The 21,071-nt window shown below is 45.3% G+C and overlaps 1 protein-coding gene across 1 annotated transcript in view; it reads right to left on the bottom strand.

Annotated features, from left to right (window-relative positions):
- Positions 1 to 17,564, bottom strand: part of LOC115645127 — a 96,956-nt gene extending 79,392 nt beyond the window's left edge. The window contains exons 1-4 of the mRNA XM_030549524.1: positions 17,397 to 17,564; positions 15,875 to 15,964; positions 13,743 to 13,850; positions 10,785 to 10,869 (exon numbers count right to left, since the gene is read on the bottom strand). Of these exons, the coding sequence (XP_030405384.1) occupies positions 10,785 to 10,869; positions 13,743 to 13,850; positions 15,875 to 15,964; positions 17,397 to 17,564 (451 nt within the window). The remainder of the gene's footprint in view (positions 1 to 10,784; positions 10,870 to 13,742; positions 13,851 to 15,874; positions 15,965 to 17,396) is intronic.
- Positions 17,565 to 21,071: the final 3,507 nt, after the last annotated feature.

Raw genomic sequence — 21,071 nt, 5'->3', positions numbered from 1 at the left:
GATAGCAAAAGCTTGTTCATAGTCCTGAAAATATCTAACTATTGAAAGTAGAATTCTACTGGGTCACCACATCTTGAATCGGCTGAGTAACCGCCGGTTTTAATTCCTGTTGGATAAAAACTTGCACACATCAAGCGCTGCAGTGCAGGTAGGAGATAATAGAAGAGGCATATGAGAAATGGATAAACAACTTCCTGTTGACCTTAAGTTCCCCATGGATGGCTATTTAAAACTGCATCCTGGAGCTAGGTGACAAAAAAAAAAAAAATAGTTTTTTTAAAAATTATTCTTTTAAATTTAAATACAGCGATTTTTTAAAAATAAACCTATTTCAAATTAAATTTGAAATAGGTTGTCAATGTCAAGGGCTAAACTTATTGTAATCTATTAAAAGCATTTAATTTAAGAACATAAGAATGGCCATACTGCGTCAGACCAAAGGTCCATCTAGCCAAGTATCCTGTCTTCCGACAGTGGACAATGCCAGATGTCCCACAGGGAAAGAACAGAAGAGGTATTCATCAAGTGATCCATCCCATCACGCATTTCCAGCTTCTAGCAAACAGAGGCTAGAGACACCATCCCTGTCCATCCAGGCTAATAGCCATTGATGGACCTATCCTCCATGAACTAATCTAATCCTTTTTTTTAAACGTTGTTATAGTCTTGGCCTTCACAACATCCTTCGGCAAGGAGTTCCAAAGTGACTGTGCATTGTTGAAAAAATACTTCTTTTTGTTTTAAATCTGCTGCATGCTAATTTCATTGTTGACCCTAGTTCTTGTATTATGAAGAGTAAATAACACTTCCTTATTAGGTTTCTCTACACCTGTCATGATTTCATAGACTTCAATCATATTCCCCCTTAGTCATCTCTTTTCCAAGCTGAAAAGTCCCAATCTTATTAATCTCTCCTCAAATGGCAGCCGTTCCATACCCCTAATCATCTTTGTTGCCCTTTTCTGAACCTTTCTCAATGCCACTATATCTTTTTGGAGATGGGGGGACCACATCTGCATGCAGTATTCAAGATGTGAATGTACCGTGGATTCATATAGTGGCAATATGATACTTTCTATCTTATTATCTCTCTCTTTCTTAATTACTCCCAACATTCTATTTGCTTTTTTGACTGCTGCTGCACATTGAGTGGATGTTTTCAGAGAACTATCCACAATGCTCCCAACATCTCTTTCTTAACTGGTAACAGCTAATTTAGACCCCATCATGAATAGTTGGGATTATGTTTTCCAATGTGCATTACTTTGTATTTATCAACACTGAATTTCATCTGCCATTTTGTTGCCCAGTCACCCAGTTTTGAGAGATCCTTTTGCAGTTCTTTGCAATCTGCCTCAAGTAGTTTTGCATCATCTGCAAATTCTACCACCTCACTGTTCACCCTGTGACAAAGTTCCTCCTCTACCTTGGTGGGTTCTGCGCTTATTTGGCAGATTTGCTCACCTCAGTGATCTTCCCCACAGTCTGGGTCAACTTCTCCTGTTCTGATCAGGAGTTGGGAAGTTTGGGGGGAACCCAGGGCCGCCCTCTACTCCGGGTTCCAGCCCAGGGCCCTGTGGATTGCAGCTGTCTATAGTGCCTCCTGTAACAGCTGCATGACAGCTACAACTCCCTGGGCTACTTCCCCATGGCCTCCTCCAAACACTTTCTTTATCCTCACCACAGGACCTTCCTCCTGGTGTCTGATAACGCTTGTACTCCTTAGTCCTCCAGCAGTACACTCTCTCACTCTCAGCTCCTTGCGCCTCTTGCTCCCAGCTCCTCTCACGCACTTCTTCTCCTCTGGCTCCCCTCTCCCTGACTGGAGTGAGCTCCTTTTTAAACCCAGATGCCCTGATTAACCTGCCTTGATTGGCTGCAGATGTTCTAATCAGCCTGGCTGCCTTTATTGGTTCTAGCAGGTTCCTGATTACTCTAGTGCAGCCCCTGCTCTGGTCACTCAGGGAACACAAAACTACTCATCCAGTGACCAATATATTTGCCCTCTACCAGACTCCTGTACCCCACTGGCCTGGATCTGTCACAACCCCCTTTTCCAGATAATTTATGAATACATTTAATAGAACTAGGCCCAGTACAGACTCATGGGGGACACCACTATTACCTCTCTCCATTCTGAAAATACACCATTTATTCCTACCCTTGGTTTCCTATCTTTTAACCAGGTACCAATCCATAAGAGGACCTTTCCTGTTATGCCATGACAGCTTATCTTGCTTTAGAGCCTTTGGTGATGGACCTTGTCAAAGGCTTTCTGAAAATCTAAGTACACTATATCCACTGGATCCCCCTTGTCCACATGCTTTTTTACCCCCCCTTCAAAGAATTCTAGTAGATTGGTGAGGTATGATTTCCCTTTACAAAAAACATGCTGACTCTTCCCCAACAAATTAAGTTCTTCTATGTGTCTGACAATTTTTTACTTTCCTTACTATAGTTTCAACCAGTTTGCTCGGTACTGAAATCAGGCTTATTGGCCTGTAATTGCTGGAATCACCTCTGGAACCCTTCTTAAAAATTGGTGTCACATTAGCTACCCTCCAGTCATTTGGTACAGAAGTTGATTTAAATGATAGGTTACAGACTATAGTTAGTAGTTCTGCAATTTCACATTTGAATACCATCTGGTCCTGGTGACTTATTACTGTTTATCAATTTGTTCCAAAAGCACTTCTAATGTCACCTTAATCTGGGACAGTTCCTCAGATTTGTCAACCAAAAACAATGGCTCAGATTTGGGAATCTCCCTCTCATTCTTAGCCGTGAGGACCAATGCAAAGATTCATTTAGTTTCTCGGCAATGGCCTTATCCCTGAGTGCTCCTTTAGCATCTCGATCCGTTCAGTGGCCTCCCTGGGTTGTTTAGCAGGCTTCCTAATTCTGATGTACTTAAAACATCTTTTGGTTATTACTTCTTGAGTTTTTGGGCTAGTTGTTCAAATTCTTCTTTGGCCTTCCTAATTATATTTTTACACTTATTTGCCAGACTTTATGCTCCTTTCTATTTTCCTCAATAGGATTTAACTTCTACTTTTTAAAGGATGCCTTTTTGCCTCTCACTACTTTTACTTTGTTGTTTAGCCACGGTGAACTTTTTTGGTTCTCTTACTATGTTTTTTTTTTAATTTAGGGTATACATTTAAGTTGAACCTCTATTATGGTGTTTTAAAAAGTTTTCATGCAACTTGCAGGGATTTCACTTTTGGTGCTGTACCTTTTAATTTCTGTTCACCTAACTTCCTTTTTGTGTAGTTCCCCTTTCTGAAATTAAATGCTACAGTGTTGGGCTGCTGCAGTGTTTTCCCCACCATAGGGATGTTAAATTTTTGGTCACTATTACCAAGCGGTCCAGCTATATTAACCTCTTGATTTAGTCCTAAGTGGAGCACAGGATCTAGTCCAGAATTGCCTCTCCTCTTGTGGCTTCCCAGAACTAGCTGCTCCAAGAAGCAGTCATTTAAGGTGTCACAAAACTTTATCACTGCATCCCATCCTGAAGTAAAATGTACCCAGTCAATATGAAGATAGTAATAATGGGGGATTTTAACTGAGTTCTTTATTTTAATAGCCTCTCTAATCTCCCTGAGCATTTCACAGTCACTATCACCATCCTAGTCAGGTAGTCAGTAACATATCCCTACTACTCTATTCTTATTTTTAGAGCATGGAATTATCCATCCATAGAGATTCTATGGTACAATTTAAATACAAAAATAACATGAAGCAGTACACACTTGCTGCCAAAGTTTTAAAGAAGGTCAAACCACTGAACTGATGGAAATCATTGGTTAAGAACCTGGACCCAGAGTTAGTTTAACTGCTAAATCAGCTTCTGACTGCAGCAGCCTCTTCTGCAGGAGCAAAGAGAATATTTTCTTCATTTCAGTTTATTCAAATAGAACAAACTAGTAATTGATCTCAATTAAGAAACCAATTGACAGTTGAAAAAGCAGGAAAGCTTGTTTTCCTTTCCAGTCTATGAATAAAAATCAGATGTGAGAGGGTCAGATCTACTAGTTCTGACACCCTGAAGGGCATAGTGTCAAGAAATAATCAGTTCAGTTCATTAAATACAGATATACTTCCTCTGTTTAATAATCAGTTAATTATAAATATCAAAATATTTTAGATAAAATTTATAAACTTTTTTCTTATCAAAATGTAAGAAACTTATTTAATTTAAAATGCTAGTTTTGCGCATTTTTAAATTAATTTGAATTTCCATCCAAATAGAGCTTGACACAAATCACAAGTAAAAAAATTAAACATCTGGTAATAATCAGAAATGCGTCATTCACCTTTTCCTAACATAATAAAAATGTAAAAATTAAGAATGAATAAATGTAAGTTAAGCATATAACTGTTCAAATAAAGGTGTATATAGTTTATTCTACTAACTAGCAAAAAGAAGCACCATATTTAGTGTAAAGACTACATTTAATTGCAAATCAACATAGTTTAATAGTTACCAACAATGAACAAAAATCAATTATTGTCTATGAAAATAATTAAAAGTACAAATGCAAATATGATTAAAATTTATTGTTTAAATCAAGGTTTCCTGGTTGCTGGTTTAAATCATGATTAAAACTGGTGATTTAAATCAATCCATCCCGTCCTGGATGCCGAAATTCAGACTGTGCAAAGTTTCTAAAGCTGGTCACAATACTAATCAAAGGCTTTTATGTTAGATCATTGTCTCAGAGAACCAGATCTTTTGTGATCTGTAATTTTAAAGGTACATCCAGAAATACACTGGAAACACCTTACAATGAAATACAATTACTCTTAAGAACTAATTTTCTATTCAGTTCACTATTAGCCTCAGAAAAAATATGGTGACTTTGTCCTCACCCATAACTATTTCACATTTGGGGACAACATATACCTTCAAGTCAGCAGCACTGCTATGGGTATCTGAATGGCCCCACAGTTTTCCAACATTTTTATGGCTGACCTAGAACAATGCTTCCTCAGCTCTCGTACCTAACACCCCTGCTCTACTTGTGCTACATTGATGACATCTTCATCTGGACCCATGGAAAAGAAGCTCTTGAGGAATTCCACCATGATTTCAACGATTTCCATCCCACCATCAACCTCAGCCTGGACCAGTCCACACAAGAGATCCACTTCCTGGACACTACAGTGCTAATAAGCGGTGGTCACATAAACACCACCCTATACCGGAAACCTACTGACCACTATACTTACCTACATGCCTCTAGCTTTCATCTAGACCACACCACACGATCCATTGTCTACAGCCAAGCTCTACGATACAAGAGCATTTGCTACAACCCCTCAGACAGAGACAAACACCTACAAGATCTCTATCAAACGTTCTTACAATTACAATACCCACCTGCTGAAGTGAAGAAGCAGATTGACAGAGCCAGAAGAGTACCCAGAAGTCACCTACTACAGGATAGACCCAACAAAGAAAGTAACAGAATGCCACTAGCCATCACCTTCAGCCCCCAACTAAAACCTCTCCAGAGCATCATCAAGGTTCTACAACCTATCCTGAAGGACAATCCATCACTCTCACAGATCTTCGGAGACAGGCCAGTCCTTGCTTACAGACAGCACCCCAACCTGAAGCAAACACCCCAACCTGAAGCAACCACACACCACACAACAAAAACACTAACCCAGGAACCTATCTTTGCAACAAAGCCCGTTGCCAACTCTGTCCACATATCTATTCAGGGAACATCATCATAGGACCTAATCACATCAGCCACACTATCAGAGGCTCCTTCACCTGCACATCTACCAATGTGATATATGCCATCATGTGCCAGCAATGCCTCTCTGCCATGTACATTGACCAAACCAGTCTCTAGGTAAAAGAATAAATGGACACAAATCAGACGCCAAGGATTATAACATTCAAAAACCAGTCAGAGAACACGTCAATCTCCAAATTACAGACCTAAAAGTCGCAATATTACAAAAGTCGCAACAAAAAACCTTCAAAAACAGACTCCAATGAGAGACGGCTGAATTGGAATTAATTTGCAAAATGGACACCATTAAATTAGGCTTGAATAAAGACTGGGAGTGGATGGGTCATTACACAAAGTAAAACTATTTCCCTATGTTTATTTCCCACCCCCCTCTTACTGTTCCTCACGACTTCTTGTCAACTGCTACAAATGGCCCATTTTGATTATCACAAAAAGTTTCTCTGTCTCCTGCTGATAATAGCTCATCTTAACTGATCACTTGTTAGAATGTGTATGGTAACACCCATTCTTTTTTGTGTGTGTGTGTGTGTGTGTGTGTGTGTGTGTGTGTGTGTTCCTACTGTATTTTCCACTGCATACATCCGATGAAGTGGGCTGTAGCCCACGAAAGCTTATGCTCAAATAAATTTGTTAGGCTCTAACGTGCCACACGTACTCCTGTTCTTTATATGGTGTTGCTTTATGACTATGGATTCACAGCAGATAACATCTGGATTTTTCATCAGGTCCATCACTGGCTGCTGAACTTCTTCATACATATCAGGGTTAACATGGTCAGCAAAAGCCTTGCAGGAAGTTTTAGAAGTGTTGTTAAAATGAACAAAATTCCAGTATTTGCATTATGCTGCCAAAATCACAAATTCTCCACAAAAGAAATAGCCTTGTGCTATGTACTGCCATCAGCTGACAAACAGCAGCGTGAAGAGGTAATTTAAGATATAGGACAAAGTTGGCACATGAAGAAATGAGTATAAACTGACTGCAAACAAACAGAGATCAATGTATTTATGAGTGGGACTGTATGGGGTTGTCTGTAATGATAGTGTGCGGGGTTCCGCATTCCTGGGGGAGGGTATCTTCTGGTTTGCCTGATGTTCCTAAAATCTCATGCTTTGGGGCTTTAGCTGGTCATCTATAGAGGTGGGGAAGGGCCTCCACCTACATCCCACCCTGCCCATTTTGTTGCATTTGTTTTGGTTTTGTTTTTTTGTCTCATTCCTCTGAAGCATCAGAGATTGCAACAGCTGGAGATGGGACACTGGATGTTGTGAGCCAGTACTCTGAGGTGGCACTGAGCATTCTCAGTCTCATGTGCTTGGCTGGCTGGTTCTGGCTCTGGCTCACATGCTCAGGGTCTAATTATTTGATCACCAGATGTGGGGCAGGAAAGGAATTTTCCTCCAAGTCAGATTGGCAGTGACCTTAGCGGTATTTTGCCTTCCTCTGCAGCATGGAGTGTGGGTCACTTGCCAGGAGTTTCTGCGTATATCTCACTTATCAATTCCCTGCCATGGCAGGGACCTCTGATATTGATGCATCTCAGTCCCTCCTATTCTCTGCCTGTGACACATAATAGTTTCATCTTCTGTGGGCTGTGACACTTTCATCTAATTTTGGTTGTTGGGGTTAGTGTGCAGGTACTAGTTGGTGTTGATGGCCTGTGATATACAGGAGGTCAGATCAGATAACACGGTGGTCCTTTCTGGCCTTAAACTCTGTGATTCTTTTTGCCTCTGGAGAACAGATTTTTTTGGACAACATATGCTGCCATAATTCCCTAAAACATGCTGGAATGGGCTTCAATGGCCATTTTAAATTAATGGGGCCAGATCAGAATACCTATATCTATACACGGAGGGGAGCTCCGGGTGCAAATCTCCCCTCTTCTACAGGAAAGGAGGACCTCAGTTTCCCCTTTGGAATGTTCCTTTCCAAACTTGCAGAGCCCTTTTTGTGCAGCCTAGAGTCTGGCTGAGCTGGGAGAAGGAGTGAATGAGACAAGAAACTGGTGTCAGAATAGATGCTGAGACACAGGGAGGATCCTTGCAGAGATTTCTTCCCCTGACCTACCTCCTGTTGCTTTTTCATTGGAGGAGATAACATGGATAATAGTGTCCCCTGCTCCATTGCAGAGTATGTTACTAAGGCTATGGCTACACTAGACAGTTTACAGCAGTGCAGCTGCACCACAGTGCAGCTAAGCTCTCTGGGTAGCTGCTCTAAGCCGACCGGCGAGAGCTCTCTCATCAGCTTAATTACTCCAGCCCCCGCAAGCTCTCCCACCTACATAGCGCTGTCTACACTAGCACTTAAATCAGCATAACTTATGTCGCTCAGGGGGTTGGCTAATTCACACCCCTGAGCAACATAACTTATGTCAACTTGAGTTGTGCAGCCTAACTCATATTACTTAAAAAAAAACAAAAAAACCTCTACCACTATAAACCACTACAGTGCACACACAATTCTCCCGCAAGGAAAAGGATGAAAGCGTGAACCACACGACAGATGTTAGTCACATCATTTAAGGCACTATTGGAAGGCATTCAGATACTACAGTGATGAGGGGGATATCAGAACCTGAATTGAAAAGAAGAGAATATGCCCAATTTCCACATGCACCTAGATGATGTGGAGTTGCCAGACACTTTACTGCCCAAGAGTATTCAGTAGTGAGCTTTAACTGGATTTGAGTCACAAAGGATAATTCCCAGATAATACTTGTGTTGTTTTTGCTCACTCTGTCCCAACCAAAGCAAAATATGGATCTTTGAACCACAACTGGCTGTTTTTTAATTCAGATATGCCAGTCACAGGATAACTTGGCAAATGGGACCTCAGTCTCAGTTTGGGACCCCTAGGCATTAGTGACATTCAGATAACGGAATAATGATATAATTGTGTGTTATGCTTTATTGTGTTAGGGGGCTGTACAAACACACACTAAGAGACAATCCAGAAAAATATACAATCTAAACAAACAAGACAGATGAATGATAAAAAGGGAAACAAAAGCACCAAAACCAAAAGTGAAGCAACATCTTCAAAGTCACAAAGCAAGCTGGTGGTAGCAGTAGATGTAAAACCCAGGACTTCTGAGCCCCAGTCAAGTGCCCTAATCACTAGACACCACTGCCTCTACATTTCATCAGGACCTCATGTGACAATCTGTTACCCATATAGTCTCAAACTATTTCTGAGTGCATTCACAATCACTGGGTTCACATCAAAATAGAACAGGGTATTTAGCCAATGAATGTGACTGTGGTTATCTGAATATGTACGTGTTGCTCTGCTGCTATATAGTTTTCTTTTTGAAAGCAAGGCAACTTCAAAATCCTATTGAGACTGCTTGCTTGTTTGATGTCATTCTAGTGTTCACTGTGAGCTGAAAATACATTGAAGGTTATGCATTGTTTTCAAGTTTATGTTTTGTTCAAATAAAACAACCAATTACAAGCCTAACTGGGCTTGCAACAGGGCTGTAATATTTTCAACAGGTGCTGCTGGTGAGCCAAGAAATTGCTTAGGCCCAGAAACACAAAGGGATTTAGGCACCTAAACCCCAGATTTAGCACCTAAATCCCAGGTTTGGCTCCACTGCAAGCCACAAAATTCTCACCAAACCCTGTAGGTTGCTAAACTAACCTGGCATCTATATTTTCAGGGTAAAAATTCCCTCTGTGCCCGTTTTTCTGCCTCTGGGCATGTGCACTGCTCTGAAGTGGTCCTAAAATCATGCCTGCAATTTAGTATGCACATTTTCACACCTAAGTTTTTGAATAAGCAGAGTACACTTTCAGTTATGCAATTTGTTATAGTGCATTTTCCCATACATGCCTCTGATGGAAAAGTACAGCTGTGGTCTTCAGATTTAATAAAATACATCTCTATTTTGTAACATTATTAAACTTTTTATTTATGTATGCATAAATAGAAATGCTATTAAATCTTGCTGAATGTGGGTTTCTTTGAACCAAGATCCTACAAAAGGATCCACACATGGACCTTTATGCCTGCCTCAATTCACATTTCAATTAAAAGGTCTACGGGGAAGGTCCTTCTGTCTGGATCCCTTTGTATTACACAGGTCTTGATTTGATGCTTTGAGCCCAGATAGTTAAATTTCCCCCACTCCCCCAATAGCCCCTGACTTGAAACAGAGAAGCTCCTTTATGCTTTATTTTTATTTTAATTTGAGAATTTTGTAGGTCAGATAAAACTTGGATTAAATTTGCTGTTTACTTAGTCTTTGGGGATTTTTTCCCTTTGTTCCTAAAGACTGTGAAGTATTTCTCAATAGTAAATACGCTCCATTCTCTAATTACTCAATCACATTTGTACAGGTAAATGCATAAATGCTTACAAACTTTTAAAGTATTTCTTTTAAAAATTGTTTTCATTTTACCTCTTAAATTTGCATTTTTATTCCTTTGCTGACCTGCAGATGATGAAGGGACTGGGTTGTCATCAAGAACCAGTCTTAGAAGAGAAGCCCTCACCGGGGGAGAGGGATAGCTCAGTGGTTTGAGCATTGGCCTGCTAAACCCAGGGTTGTGACTTCAATCCTTGAGGAGGCCATTTAGGGAACTGGGGTAAAAATCTGTCTGGGGATTAGCCCTGCTTTGAGCAGGGGGTTAGATTAAATGACCTCCTGACGTCCCTTCCAACCCTATAGTTCTATGCACTCAGCAGTGCAGCAAGTAAGCACCTGGCCACTAGGATCCCTATTTATCAAAGTCACACTGTGCTCAGGGGATCTGGAGACTGCAAGTTGCTCTGAGCACCCTCACTATCCCTTAAAAAAGTCTACCCTGCTGTCAGCACATAAATCTTTTCTGGAAGGCTGCAACGCTAAGTGAATGTATATTTATCTCCACCCAATATTTCCCACATGCTGCTAATTATAATAAAAGTGCAAGGCAGAGCAAAAGCATTCCAGAAAAATCTCTCACTTTGGAATTTCAATGTTTATTTATTAAGTTAAGATAGGGAGCTAGGGTGTCTTACCACATCTTACATATGCATACGCTCTTCTCGCAAATAGTGGTGTATGAAGGAAAGTTCTGGAAACACATCCAACTTGACAAGCAATCTGGAGAGAAGATTGTAATATTACAGTTCAGGTACTATCTAAAAAGCAACTTTACATCCAGCATTGTTACACCAAACAAACCTGTCATTATGAACTTAATGATATTCTTGAGCCATCCACATTAGCACCATTGGTCTTTTATTTATTTCAAATTACTGTTCTTATTTACCTCAGCAGGACTCTATAAGATTATTCCCCAGACTGCTCAGACTCCTATGGGGATGATTTATGTCATCATTCCAGTGTAACGTTTCCCATAATTGTACTGAGTTTAAAAAACATTAGAACCCAAGGGGCTAGACAAGGAGCTATAACATTAGCAGCATGCTCATATAAATCAATTTACTCCCTCGGAGGGAAAAAATGAAGGAATTTAATGAGATTGCACATGAACTGCAAAGCCAATGTGCAGTTACCATTGTGTTTAATCAAAAAGTACAGATGTATCACACAGATAAATTCAAAAACAAAACAAAAAATGCAGCATCCATTTCTATACGATATTATCTGAACAAAGAGCAAGTAAACTTAGAGCCTATGGTGCCAGAGGATTTTAATGGTCTAATTTTCAGTTTGTTCATCAATTTTATGACTGTTTTTACTGCTCGTTACTCACATTGTTTCCTATTTACAAAATCATTTATTATTATTCCTTAAAGTATAATTCAATTGCTGTCAATGCCAGCGGTAAAAAAAAATTATGACTAGCATGGCACAATTGTTTCCAATTACCTTAGATATAATTTATCCTGGCAATCAAAAATTTCTAGATTGGAAAGACTTTAGAGTGTGCGTCAAATCTCAGACATTAATCAAAACATTGTACTTTGACCCATATATTCACATGGAACAGAATTTAATCAACTATTTCACAGAAAAAGTTTCTGCTTTTTTCATACGATTTTAAACTCAGTCTAAATTTAAAAATATTATGAATTAATAAGCTTTGACAAATGGTGGATTCCTGTGCAATTATAACATGCCTTAGTGTATATAAAGCACAAGGTCAAAGACCAAGGATCAGATCCCACTAAATTCTAAGCATCTCCTGCAAGGGGCTGAGAGGCTGCAATTTCCATCAAAGTTATCAGAAGTTGAGGATCGAGCCCCCAGTGACTAATTATCCCAGAAGCATATTAGTCACACTGTCCAGAATATCCTATTGCCATTAGTAAATGGAATTCAGACATCAAAATTAGGAAAGAAGTTACTTGTCTTTATAGGGCTTAATCCTGTGAGGTGGTGAATGTCATCAATGCCCACATATTCTAGCATAACACCTCACAGGAGTGCTCAGGCCTCACAGGATCAAGTCCTTAACTCAAAGGGCATCAGATCAGTGTGGGCAAACTATGGCTCGCGGGACCATCCTGCCTGGCCCCTGAGCTCCTGGCCCAGGAGGCTCACCCCCGGCCCCTCCCCTGCTGTCCCCCCTACCCCACAGCCTCAGCTCACCCCGCCGCTGGCACAATGCTCTGTGCAGCAGGGCTGTGAGCTCCTGGGGTAGCGCAGCTACAGAGCCCAGCCTGACCTGGTCTCTTTGCTCCTGGCAGCGCGGTAAGTGGGCACGGAGTGGAGGGAGTTGGATAGAGGGCAGGAGACTTCAGGGCGGTGGTCGGAAGTGTGTATGGATAGGGGTCCGGGCGGTCAGGGGGGGGAATAGGAGGTAAGGGTCCCGGGGGGCGGGGGCAGTCAGGAAGGAATATAAGAACGGCCATACTGGGTCAGACCAAAGGTCCATCTAGCCCAGTATCCTGTCTACCGACAGTGACAAATGCCAGGTGCCCCAGAAGGAATGAACCTAACAGGTAATGATCAAGCGATCTCTCTCCTGCCATCCATCTCCACCCTTTGACAAACAGAGTCTAGGGACACCATTCCTTACCCATCCTGGCTAATAGCCATTAATGGACTTAACCTCCATGAATTTATCCAGTTCTCTTTTAAATACTGTTATAGTCCTAGCCTTCACAACCTCCTCAGGTGAGGAGTTCCGCAAGTTGACTGTGCATTGTGTGACGAAGAACTTCCTTTTATTTGTTTTAAACCTGCTGCCTATTAATTTCACTTGGTGACCCCAAATGAGGAGGGGGGCTTGGATGGGGCAGGGGTCCCAGGGGGGCCATCAGGAATGAGAGGAGGGGTTGGATAGGGCAGTCAGGGGACAGGGAGCAGGGGAGTGTGGACAGGGCAGGGGTCACTCGAGGGGCCATGGGGGGGGAGGTTGGATGGGGCAGGAGTCTGGGAGGGGGCAGATAGCGGGTGGGGGCCGGCCTGCCATACAATTTCTGAAACCCGATGCAGCCCTCAGGCCAAAAAGTTTGCCCGCCCCTGCATTAGATGTAGATGACATCACTGATTCATAATTATAAAGGGTCCCCACATTTGCAGCAGTCAAGGTCCATCCCACTTTTTCAAATATAGTGACCACTCAGAATTAAACTAATGAGTGGAGGTTGTGAGGGTAGGAAACGGGAAATTTCAGCTTCTTCCTCCCTCCCATTACCTAAAACACACACTAATTTTATTCAAAGATGTCTTACAGGTCAATTTCTAATATGCTTAATGCAATGTACAAGCATAAAATAATCTAATATATTTAGAAAATGAATTATTTGTGGCTCTGTCTGACCTGAGTCTCCAAATGCAGTGGTGTTTATTATACTGGATGATCTCATTTTGATGTACAGTTGCTGTAACTCTAAGATGCAGCTGTCATTCACTTTAGAATAAATATAATATAATAAAACCACAAGGTAGACACAGGACAGTATATCTTAAAGCACACTCCTTTGATTTAATCGACTGAATTTTTACATAAAAAAGGTACTCGTTATGCAATGTACATACTATAAATACTACTGCAGTTTTACCTTAGGGATAGATGCAATGTCTATTGCTTTATTAAGCTCTTGAACTGCTTCCTTATGGTGATTCTGTCTTTGGAAAGCTACGGCTAAATGATAATAGGTTTCAAATAGCTGAAATACACAACCAGAATCTCAAATTATTATTGAAGTTTTAGTATTGCTGAGGTTCTGAACATGTTTGGGACCAGTTTTTAATATGTTTTACCATTTCTCTTGGACAATCGTTTCACACATTTGTATTCTAAAATAATTTCAAATTTATTCCCTCAGCTACTCCCTAGGTACTATTTATTTCGGGCTAGATTCTTAGCTTAACTCCATTGAAATAAATGGAATTATGTCACTTTACGTCAGCAGAAGGTCTGGCCCTTCAATGATTATCTGGAACATTAAAGTACATTGTCCAGAAGAGAACTATAATATCATTAATATTTCACATTACAAAATCAGTAGTCCCTCTAATAAGCTACAAGACAGATATTTTGTATGTCACCTAAATTAATTTAAAATACTGCAAACAGAACACAAAACTAAGCAGGCCTCATATTAATAAAATGGCACAGTTGTAAATCTGCAGAGGTAAGAACACATGCAAATTGCCCGTCCTAAAATTCTGCCAGACTGCAGCTGTCGCTAAAGCCTGGCCGAGAAAATGATTTAATCCTCAACTGAACAGCATAACCAACCTGCATTAATTTATTTCAGGTTTCTAAAGACAAGTATTTGTAGTCGTAATGAAGAAACATATGGCACATGCACACTGGAGCCAATGTTACAGACAAATAGGGCTACATCATGGTAAAATTCTGGCCCCAGTGAAGAATTGCCAGGTGTCCGGTTTTCAAGTGGAACGCCCAGTCGAAAAGGGACCCTGATGGTTCCAGTCAGCCCCACTGTCCGGGCCACTAAAAGTCTGGTTAGGGGTGCTGCAGGTCTAAGGCAGGCTAGTCCCTACCTATCCTGGCACCACACTGCACCCTGGAAGCAGACAGCAGGTCCAGCTCCTAGGTAGGGGGGCCACCGAGCTCCATGCACTGCCTCTGCCCCAAACACCAGCTCTGCACTCCCACTGGCCCCTCCCACACTCTGAGTCCCTCATTTTTGGCCCCACCCTGGAGCCCGCACCGCCAGTTAGAGCTCGCACCCCCTCCTGCACCCAACACCCTGCCCCTGCCCTGTGAAAGTGAGTGAGGGTAGGGAAGAGTGAGCCACAAGGGAGGGGGAATGTAGTGAGCAGGGGACGGGGCCTCAGAGAAAGGATGGGGCTAGGACATTCGGTTTTGTGCAATTAGAAAGTTGGCAACCCTACAGTGAAGTCATTAGATGTTTCACCATTTACTTCAATGGGGTCAGAATTTAATCCTATGAGGGAATATTACTGCACCTTTTGAAGGCTCTCCCCTAAGCATTCTATCTGATGCACAAAGGGCCCATCCCATCAGATACATCAACATGGCGCGGATGACAACACTAACATTAGCAATGCTCTCCACCACTACTTTGTGCTCTCCAGCACAACCATGCATCAGTAAGCTAACAGCTCTGCTTCTCTTTTTCATCTGACCAGACAGTGTGCTCTCTCAGCTTCCCTGGCATCTAGTCAGATAAATGTGGCTCAAACATACAATTCAGTTATATGTTCTTAAAATATAATACATTCACATGTTCGTGTTATCCAAATGAAGGCTCCAATCCTACAACCAGATCCAGATGAACTCTTGCACACATGTAGTGCCCGAGTGATATCGAGGGTCCATCCACAAAGATCTGATTGCCGAACTGGAGCCTGCCATTGTATCGTTTTGTAAAACAACATTTGTCCAGTACTGTCAACTCTGAGTGTTCAAAAGTCATGAGCAAAGTCTCCCAAAAATCATGTGATCAAATTAAAAGTTATGAGACTTTTTTTAAACTAATCTTTTTATTTGCCTTCTGGTTATAGAGCCTTTAGGGTTCCAATTTTCTCTGCAAACATGACAGAAACTTTTTTTAAAAAAATGAAAGCTGGTATTTTCACATAATCACATCACTTCAGAAGCTAGGATTTTAAGAAAGACCATCTATTAGAAGACTTGTAATAAAATTGCAAGAGTTAACAATCCTGCTCATCACCTGAGAAACGTTTTTAAAATTACCAGTTGTGAATAGTAAGGCCCAGGCTCAAAGTCTTTAGGAAGTTCCTCTTTGCTCAGAGTTTTCAAGAGTGCTGTATAATGTTCAACAACCTGAAAGCAAAAAACAAATGGCAAAATGACCTAAAGGCAGCATCAGACTCTGGGAGTTTTTGTGAGTCAGAAATGAGAAGCACTGCAGAGTGCAAAAGCTGAAGTCAGCTTCTCTGGACACCACGGTCAACCTCATCTGCCTAAGAGACCACATGCCAGAGCACAAACAGCCACAAATTAGTGCCACAGTGAAGTTATCATTGTCCTGGGTTACTTGCTGTGGCTGGGATGAAGAACACTTATTGCATATCTAACATGAAAAAGACACCCCTTCCCAACGAGGTTCCCCCATCCCTGCCCCGACCCGCCGGGCGCTGCTTAGCCTGGGAAAGAAGTGGGGGGGGCGCTGTCTCCTATCCCTGCCCCGACCCAGCCGGGCGCTGCTTAGCCCGGGAAAGGGGCGGGGGGGCGCTGTCTCCCACCCCTGCCCCGACCCAGCCGGGCGCTGCTTAGCCCGGGAAAGGGGCGGGGGGGGCGCTGTCTCCCACCCCTGCCCCGACCCAGCCAGGCGCTGCTTAGCCCGGGAAAGGGGCGGCGGAGGGGGGGGGCGCTGTCTCCCACCCCTGCCCCAACCCAGCCGGGCGCTGCTTAGCCCGGGAAAGGGGCGGCGGAGGGGGGGGGGCGCTGTCTCCCACCCCTGCCCCAACCCAGCCAGGCGCTGCTTAGCCCGGGAAAGGGGCGGCGGAGGGGGGGGGCGCTGTCTCCCACCCCTGCCCCAACCCAGCCGGGCGCTGCTTAGCCCGGGAAAGGGGCGGGGGGGGGGGCGCTGTCTCCCACCCCTGTCCCGACCCAGCCGGGCGCTGCTTAGCCCGGGAAAGGGGCGGCGGAGGGGGGGGGGGGCGCTGTCTCCCACCCCTGCCCCGACCCAGCCGGGCGCTGCTTAGCCCGGGAAAGGGGCGGGGGGGCGCTGTCTCCCACCCCTGCCCCGACCCAGCCGGGCGCTGCTTAGCCCGGGAAAGGGGCGGGGGGGCGCTGTCTCTCACCCCTGCCCCGACCCAGCCGGGCGCTGCTTAGCCCGGGAAAGGGGCGGGGGGGGCGCTGTCTCCCACCCCTGCCCCGACCCAGCCGGGCGCTGCTTAGCCCGGGAAAGGGGCGGGGGGGGGCGCTGTCTCCCACCCCTGCCCCGACCCAGCCGGGCGCTGCTTAGCCCGGGAAAGGGGCGGCGGGGGGGGGGGCGCTGTCTCTCACCCCTGCCCCGACCCAGCCGGGCGCTGCTTAGCCCGGGAAAGGGGCGGCGGAGGGGGGGGGCGCTGTCTCCCACCCCTGCCCCGACCCAGCCGGGCGCTGCTTAGCCCGGGAAAGGGGCGGGGGGGCGCTGTCTCCCACCCCTGCCCCGACCCAGCCGGGTACTGCTTAGCGTTGGGGGGCGGGGGGATCCCCCGTCCCGCCCGGCCCCTGCCCAGCGCCCTCCTGCGGAGGCGGGCGGAGTCACCTCGCTCCAGCGCATGGCCCGCTCGCAGGCTACCGCGGAGCGCAGCTGCGCCTCGGCCCGCGCCCGCGCCCGGGTTAGGCCCGCCGCCGCCGCCGGGGAAGAGGGGAAGGAAAGGGCGGGGCTCGAGGCGGGGACTTGCGGGAGGCAGTAGGCCCTGGCCGAGTCCATGGAAGGCGGCCGGACGGGCCACGCGGAGCCCCGTGCTGCGCCAGGCAGCCCGCAGCGCCGGGGACAACAGGCCGCGTTTCCATGGCACCGGGAGGGCGGGGCCGCAGGAAGGGTGAGAGCGGCACTAAGGCCTCCCTATGGCCGCCCCTCCCACCCAGCTTCGCCACCTTCGCTGACGCGCCCGGCGCAGGGAGCGTTTCACCCCGGCTCTGCCCCGCAGCCTGCGCCCCTCTGCCCGGGCCGCCGGCGCCACGTCGCTCCCCGCCCCCGCGGCAAGGCGCTGGCCAGGGCAAAGGGCCGGGCAGCCGGTCCCGTACCCCTGCCGGAGGGTGGGTTGGTTTGTTACTCACTGGAGGATGTCGCTAGTTTCCTTCCTTGGGGCCGGGTGCGAGGGGGAGCCAGTCCCATGCTGGAAAGGCCTTTTCCCCCAGGCCAGATGCACTTTATCTCCTCGGGAAGGCAGCTCCTTAGGCCGAACTTCTCAATCACAGCTGGCTTCATCCCTGCGCTCCCCCACTTCCCGCTGAGCTTTGCGATCTGCCTTGTCCACAGCGTGGCATAAATATCCAAATTTTGTTATCCCCCTTCTTCTCTTCCCGCCCTCCTCCAGTCCCCAAATAATCACTCAAACCATCCTTCCCTGAAGTGCAGGGAGTATTGACTGAATAAGAAGTGCAGGACTGGGTCCCAGGTACTTAAAAACCATCGTAAATAGGATTTATTGCTATGCAATAATGAGGACCCCACATAATCCAAACACATTCTCTTTAAATCTTTGCAAAAAAAATTATTGGAATATATTTGATATTGACTGACTCTCCTTGCTGTTATTTACCAGGCAGCTTTGGCAGGCATTTCCTAAATTTCCATAGCTGTCTCATCCCACAAACCCAAACACCTTTGCCCCACCCCCTACACCAAGGTCCTGCCCCTTCTCTGAGGCCACGCCCCCTCACTCTATTTGCCCCTTCCCACCTTCCTTCACTTTCACATGGCTGGGGCAAGAGTCTATGCTCCGGGAGAGAGTTTGGTTTGGGGCTGGGGCATGGGGGACGGGGGTTCAGGGTATGTGCTCTGGGAGGGATTTTGGGTGCAGGCTCTGGGCTGGGGCAGGGGGTTGGAGTGCAGGAGGGGTGCAGGCGCCAGCCGGGCAGCGCTTACCTCGGGCGGCTCCTGAAAGCAACTGGCACATCACTCTGGCAGCAACTCCTAAGTGGGGAGCCACGGGGGTCTCCGTGTGCTGCCCCTGCCCACAGGCACCACCCCCACAGCTCCCATTGGCTGCAGTCCCTGGCCAAGAGGAGCTGTGGAGTCAGGCCTGCCCTCTGCGCCCCGGAGGCCACAGGGACATGCAGGCCACTTCCACGAGCGATGTGGGGCCAGGGCAGGCAGCCTGCCTTAGACCCACTGCAATGCTGGAATTTTAACATTTTGAAATCTCCCAGATTGACTGCAGCAGGAGACAGAGCCTGATTCTAGGAGACTCCTGGCAAAACCGGGAAGGTTGGCAACCCTATTACTACCACGTTCCAGTGAAGAAATGGAGAATTAAGCTGTTATTCTGAAGGTTTATCTCTGTTCCCTCATTACTTCTCAGCCTAATAAATAACCAGCATGAATAAAATGAGTTGGTATGCACAGTCTCCTTAGAAGAATTTCATGTATCATTGTGCATTACTACATAAAAATTGTGTTTTTAATTTATTCAGTTGAAATATTACATGGCTATTCTACTTTGTTTTGTTATATGAACAATAACCAGGCTGTGGGTATGGTCTGAGCTAGTGGTGAGAGTCAGAGTCAAGAGTTGGAGTCTGAAGTCAACAACCAGAAGCCCATAACAACAACCAAGGCTCAGAGGTGGAATGAAGTAGAAGTAAGGCTGGAGCAAGGCAGGCACAGGAGTAATCACAGCTGCAGGCATAAGCACTGAGCAGCAGCCAGTGACCTGCTGCTGCTGGGCTTAAGAGAACACCTGCTGGTTCCTTCAGCCAATCAGGCAGTTCTGCTATTCAGTCTATGTTCATAAGTCTGCTGGAGGCAGAGCTAGCTGCAGGCCTTCATTTGACACTAGATGTGTAGTACCTTTGAAAACAAGGCCGTCTTTAGGATTTACGGTGCCCTAGGCGGGATTATTAAACTGATGCCCCTGTGACTGTCTTGCTCTTAGCAACACGAACATAAGCTTACAGTATTGGAAAACTTGCCACATGCATGTTACTAAAACCAGTTTAACTTAATTAAGCACACTGTAATGCTGATGGACTAGCACTAAAAAGTAGCACTATAGAAAAAATTCTGATTTGACAAAATTATGCAAATAATATAATTTTTTTAATTTGTCAACATTTTATTGGAAATGTATATGAAGAGGTATTGAAACAAGGATTAGTTTTTAATTAAAAGCAATCTTTCTGGCTTTTTTGGCTGCAAAATCAGTAATAACGTCATCGTATGACAGAGACAAAGTGATGTCTTGTTCGATTGCAAGAATAGCAAGACCAGTTAAGTGTTCCTGACTCATTGTAGAGCGAAGATAATTTTTAATGAGCTTTAGTTTTGAGAGACTCCATTCTCCTGATGCTACTGTTACAGGAATTGTCAGTAGAATATGAGTGGCAAGTTTGCTGGTATGAATAAACTGTACAATGTCCATCATCAATTTTGCATGTGGCAACAACTCAGTTCTTCGTACAGTTCAAGTCCATTTAAATCAAAATGATCACCATGCTTCAGGAGGCTCTCTAGGTCAGGGGTCCCTAATGTCGTGCCCGCGGGCGCCATGGCGCCCACAGGGGCCTCTCAGTGCACCCGTGTGCTGGCCAGAGGACGAGCATCTGCCGAAATGTCACCAAAATTCGGCAGCATTTTGGCACCAACGCCTCTGGATGACACTGCTTGCCGCCGAATTTCAGATCATTTCGGCAGATGCTCGTCCGCCACCACGGTCCTTCGTCCGGCGCCCGCCAGACGAAAAAGGTTGGGGACCACTGCTCTAGGTTCTTGCACTTTGTCATTAGTTGCTCTTGTTTTCCTATTTTGTTGAATTTAGTCCCGCTCAGCCCGTTGCCAACTGAGTGAATGGAACCCCAGACCAACAGCGGGTTGAGTGGCTCAACCGGGGTCTCAGCCGCTGGCCGGCTCAGCCCACTGCCAGCCTGAGGTTCCTTGGGGGTCTCCAGGCCAGCAGCGGGTGCTGATTGGGGCTGGCAGCCAGGACCTCGAGTGGCAATGGGGCAGCAGCCGGAACCCCAGAGCAGCGGTGGGCTGAGCCGCTCAGCCCGCCGCTACGTGTCATCAAAAATCAGCTCGCGTGCCACCTTTGGCACATGTGCCGTAGGTTGCCGACCACTGTTCTATACACTAGTAAGGAGATGAGCATATTACAGTTGTTGGAGGACTCTATTTAGCAGTAACAGGGCTATAGGAAAGTCAGTCAACAATTTTTGTTTCTCTGATGAAAACTGGCCCACTCCTTCCCCATACCAAACTTGTCACAAATAATTG

The sequence above is a fragment of the Gopherus evgoodei genome, chromosome 1, assembly GCF_007399415.2.
Source record: "Gopherus evgoodei ecotype Sinaloan lineage chromosome 1, rGopEvg1_v1.p, whole genome shotgun sequence".
NCBI lineage: Eukaryota > Metazoa > Chordata > Testudines > Testudinidae > Gopherus > Gopherus evgoodei.
This window is presented reverse-complemented; position numbering and strand designations above follow the sequence as displayed.